We start from the raw sequence: 5,602 nt of genomic DNA, 5'->3' as shown, positions 1-5,602 counted from the left end.
CTCCTGAGATTCTGTGATTCTGTGATTATAGAAAGCCTTACCTGGAAGTATGAAGAGTTTTCAAACCATTACAGTATGGCTCTGTAACAGCCTTCAAATCTTGGTACCAAAGAATCAAAATTCTGGTTTCTTTGAGGATAAAGTTTCATCAGATGACGACTGCAATTACTACTGAAACAACCTAGCACTGGAAATCAGTTCTGTGTTCTGAACGCTGTGTGCCCAACGTTCTGAAAAATGCTGGGCAGGAACTAAAGGGCAAAAGTGTTACACTTTCTATTGTTTATGTATTTCGCTTTATAGAGCAGTAGGTTTAAAAACCACTGTTACATTGTGGTCATCTGTCTTCTTAGTTATGAAAAGAAGATATTTTACTATAGCTTCTAGTATAACTTCCCTTTTCTAGTAGTTGCATTCTAATTTTAGAAAATGGAATATATACAAAAATGATGATGCTAGACTTAGAAAGTAATTAGGAATAACTGTATCCTTATTTTCTCCCATTTTCTGGTTTAAGGAAAAACCAAACCACTAAACAACAGCACTCGTTACCCAAAGATAACACATACAGAGCTATGTAATGATACTCTGCTATAGCCTTAAGAATGTCTATAAAGAGGAATCAAAAAAGCTTCCCAAACCTATTTATTTATCTGAATATGGACCTACCACTTCCGTTTTCCCACAGACTGTCTTTCAAATAGATTTTCAGCACCCTGATTATCACACTGATGATCTAAGTCACTTAACATGTCATCTAGTTCTTCCTTATAAATCATTACGGTAAACATAAGCAAAAATGACCCCAGCATTGCACTGTATAGATGTTTACAAAGCATTTCTTCAGTGCTCTTACCTGATGGTCCAGACTCAGCTGACTACACAAGAAACAATTCTTCTGTAAACTTATACTCTACCTAAAGATACACACGCTAGCCAAGATATATATATAAAGAACAATTGTAAAGTAACTTTTCTAGCTTCAGTTTTTATGAACTAATTGAAAACATCTATGCTTACCTAGACGTAGAAGCGTGAACTGTGCTGCCAATTCCTTTGCACCTTCTACTGTTGTAGAGAGCTTGTCTGGCATGAAATAACTTTGGGAACCATCTGAAATATTAGGAATAAGCACCTTGTACACCAAGAGTATCCTCCCATCCTGACATGTGGTTGAATGCAAGTAGTATTCTGGCGGTGCCCAGTTATTTTTATTGCAAAAATAATCTAGGTACATTGCTGCAGAACTGAAGTGACTGGATTTTAAAGAATACATGCTAATCGGAGTCAGCTTTATTCCTGGAAAAAATGAGTACGTGCATCTTTCAACTTCAGGAGGGCCTGGACTGTGCTGACCATTAAGGCGAACTGGAAGACTCACTGGTTTCCCTAAGGACTTTGGATGACCATCTTCTTTGCTAGGAAAACCTAAGAGACTTTCAGAACCGGGACTTATCTGACCATTAAAATGTTGCTTCCAAGTACTTTCTCTGTTAACTGGCTTTGCCAGTGTTACCTCAATACTAGCTCCATCAATGCACTTTCCATTCATTACAGACATCGCAGCAATTGCATCTTCTCGGTGGAAAAAATGAACAAAAGCATAGTCTCTCAGCTTCTTTACACGTTCAACTACTCCTGGCTTGAATTTGTTGAATTCAGCTTTAATTGTGTCCTCTGTAGTAGATATCATTAAATTTCTTACATATAATACTTTAACTTTCTGCATTGTTTCTTCATCAACTTCTTTCTCAGGGTCTGCCCAGTCTACTTGAATAGCATGACCCCAGAGCTGGAACGTTCCTGCAGCAAAGAAACATTACATCAATAAGAAATACGCAAGGGGAAACAAAATCATTCTTAGCAACCAGCTCTGCAAAGAGCAAAGACGATGCATGACACATTAAACCGTTTTTTGTTGCCTGCACCTACTTAAGCAAAAGTAAAATATCACTACTTGAAATTATTAAAGAAATTAAGATTCTGCAAAAATTTGAAGCGTTCTATCTGCACCCTTTGGGTTCATTAAACACCATAAGCTGTCAAAACAGACTTTGTGATTTTGTGACACGCATATACACGGATATATAAAGCAACCATAACCAACATATGATTCTACTAGTTAGTAAACAGCCTCTTTAATAGTATTACCACTTTAAAAAGCAAGGTCAACACCTGGAAAAAGTCATCTAAATGAACTGCACTACCACAAGCCTTATTTTACGCTGCAGCAGACACTGAAGCCATAAACTAAAAAGAACCAAACCACCTTACTCATTTCAAGCCAGCATTTTGCATATCACAAAACTAGTTTATTTTATATTCAGTGATCTGGCCATATTTGTCCCACTACTTTGCAAGGCCTATATAAGTCTTAGGCAATACTTCTTCCTAGCACTCTGTCGGCGATTAATGTGAGATCTGCCTGCATCTTACCCTTAATCGATACAGGCAGTTCTGTCACTCATGTCAGCAAGGCCAATGCTCAATCACCTGTTTTAATAACTTTGATTCTCCAACTATATTATCGTTATATATAAATATAATATATAAGTAAATATACAATTGAAGTAAATATTATATATATATGTATTTATTTTTTCTTCCTTTTCCTTCTAGAATGTCTCTTTTTAACTGTACCTTTACCTAATCCCTCCTCTTTCAGTATATTTAATCTCTTCTACTTTCCCTCCCTCAAAAGGAATAAAATAAGGTGCAAAAGAATTAAAAGTTGTTTTCTGCTTGTTAACTCTTAAAATTATTTTCTAGCAAAAGATTAAAGACCTACTTTCAAACATTTTTAAAATACAAAATATCAATAACACTACTCATGACACTCAAAGAAAATAAGCAACACATTCCAAGCACTGTATTTTATAAGCTCAGCTTTAAGAGAATTCACGTGCAGGGACCAGTGCGTGCAAATGAAAACTGGACGTGTGCCCAAGCAAATACAAATCTTGGTGTAAATTACAGTAACTTGTGCTTATGAAACAGATGTCTGCTCTTCCAAGAAATATCAGTTTCTTAATAAAAATAAACCAAAACAAAAAAACAGAAGAAAACCACCCCACTCTGATCTATGAACCATTAAAGAAAAAAGTCCTCTTTAGCTGAAAGGCACAACTTCATTTTTGTGAGTCTCAAAATAAATTAAAGAAAGGAAAACAAGGATGATCCACCACGCCACCCCCCCCCCAAAACAGAGACAGATACTCCACCAAAAACTCAATCTAATTACAAACAGGCTTACCTGGAATTAGCCGTCTTCTAGCCATTGCAGCTGCTCGGTGAGATTCATATTCTACAAAAGCAAAGCCACGATTTTTTGTTTTGTCAGTGGCATTTGGATAAACGATGACATCCACCACTCCTTCAGTAACTTTTTTCATTTCATTCAGTATTTCCTCTTTCTTCTTTTCTTTTGGAATTGCACCAATAAACAGTCTGCAGTTGTCCAAGCTTACACAGACACCAATAAATTTCCCGGGACGAATTTCATAATTATTCAGAATCTTGATGGCTAGCTGGGCTTCCTCTTTAGTGGTGTACATCACAAACGCATAGCCTCGATTCTCACCACTGAATTCCATCATCAATCTGAACTCGTAGATCTTCCCAGCTCTCTTGAAAACAGGCACTAATTCATCTTCATACATATCACGAGGAATCTTACCCACAAAAACTTCACATCCACGAGGCGGTGGGGGACCGTCCCAACCTTAAAATAAATTGTCCAACAACGATCTTAGTACAAATGCCAGATAGGCACACTTCCTCCCACCCCTTATTTATTAACTTTTAGTCTTAATTTAAAGCTAGCATATTCTCATCCATTATTTCTTACTTTTGTTACATTTAAATAAAAAATGCCATAAGCCCACCATTTGTGTTTCTTTTACTTAATTCCATCTTGTGCTTTTTTTACTGGAATCTGTACAACAACCCACTGAACCTAGCATTATTTAAAACATTGATAGGTTTGGTATATGAGACTACATTTGAATCACTTTCTGTCCTTTAAAATTATATATCAGATATTAATACAATTGAATTTTCTACTGTAACATTTTAAAGTCGCAAATGTTTCTCTGTACTTCTTGTCCATATTTTAAGATATTTTGGTCAGGGTCCCTCCCCCCAGTCCAGTACTTTCTTTTTTCTTCCTTGACGTCATTAAAAAGTTACAAACATTTTGCTTCCACTTTCTCCATTCACCCACTAAAACAGGACTCCCTAAGGAAGGCTGGATACCGAGCCATCTTTTCTTCAACAGCCAAAAATACTGCACACTTTTCCTCTAAAACAGACCACAGTTTATATGGGCTGTAGTTGGATGTTAGGAAGAAAGGTATCTTAAAAAAAAAAATCCACAGAACAAGTAAAGTCCCTAGTTCACATCTGAAGTTACAAGAAGATCCATGCTTCTGTCCTGAAGCCAAGGACATTCATACGCTCTTTTATATCTCTGCCATATACACTGAAAGGGATGTTCAACCATTCTGTAGGGCAATTTTGAGCCAGATCTGCTGCTTGCTCCAAGTAATGTCCCAGTCAGATAAACCAGTGATATCAGGAAAACAGAGCTATTGGTGAGACTGTCTCCTTTGGCAGCAACATGAGCTTACAGAAAACACATCTTAAACAAGTAAAATTCACAGTGAAACCCTTAATGTACAAACAGTTATTGTCATTTCTTACAAGCTACCTCAAATATTCAAGACTCATCCGGCCTAGAAAACCACTTGCAGTAACTCAGGGTAACTTCCAGCCCAAGCAAGTATGAAAACGCACAAAAATTCAAAGGAGAGGTGTATCATTAATGTCAATGAACACATTTATGGAAGATGAGACCTTATCAAACACAAGCTTCAGAAAAAGATTAACAAATTTCATTAGTAAAAGTAACTTTGCCAAACAAATACACTTAATGCTGCCTAATGTTCTAATTAAAAATCGTAATTATAACATTTAAAAATGTATTAAATAATGTAAAAACAGACTGAGCCCTCAGGAAGTAGTCAGTGATGCCCTGCAGTGCCATTTTCAAAATAATTTCACAGGGCTTCCTTTGGCTATTTTATATAGGCTAGTAAAAGTATGTACATAATTTTAGACAGGAAAAACTTCCAAAGAGAAATAATGTTAATGCAGGTCTATTTTAAACTACACAGAACAATGAGCAATACAGTTCATGCTTATGCGCATGACTTACAAAGACATGGGATCACAGGCCACAAGTGAAAATGAACTGAAACAGCAGCACAAAGAACTCTCCTTCTTTCTACTTGTGTAAGTGCATAATCTGACTCAAAACCAACTGTACTCCATGTGATACAACTGGGACTAATGTCAAAATGCTTGTATCTTGCAGATGTCAATGACACTGGCAATATTATTCGAAATAAAATAAATGCTTCATATATATTTAATGCCTTTGACACATTTCATTAGAATAACAAAATGTTAAGATAACAAATGTGAAGATAAAGGTAACTGACATAGCATTATTACAGAGAATTACAGGTACCAGGTATTTCATCAAGTAAATCTGAAAAAAGAAAAACTATTTCAGACTGGAAATAAAGCCCAAATTCAGCAG

The 5,602-nt window shown here is 36.1% G+C and overlaps 1 protein-coding gene across 1 annotated transcript in view; it reads right to left on the bottom strand.

The window, feature by feature from the left end:
* Window positions 1-1,020: 1,020 nt before the first annotated feature.
* The window catches only part of RBM46 (RNA binding motif protein 46), a gene marked incomplete at its 3' end in the record, with an annotated part of 6,501 nt that continues 1,919 nt past the window's right edge, over window positions 1,021-5,602 (bottom strand). The window contains exons 2-3 of the mRNA XM_010180483.1: window positions 3,254-3,721; window positions 1,021-1,803 (exon numbers count right to left, since the gene is read on the bottom strand). Of these exons, the coding sequence (XP_010178785.1) occupies window positions 1,021-1,803; window positions 3,254-3,721 (1,251 nt within the window). The remainder of the gene's footprint in view (window positions 1,804-3,253; window positions 3,722-5,602) is intronic.

Source organism: Mesitornis unicolor, unplaced genomic scaffold (genome assembly GCF_000695765.1).
Source record: "Mesitornis unicolor isolate BGI_N332 unplaced genomic scaffold, ASM69576v1 scaffold15153, whole genome shotgun sequence".
NCBI lineage: Eukaryota > Metazoa > Chordata > Aves > Mesitornithiformes > Mesitornithidae > Mesitornis > Mesitornis unicolor.
This window is presented reverse-complemented; position numbering and strand designations above follow the sequence as displayed.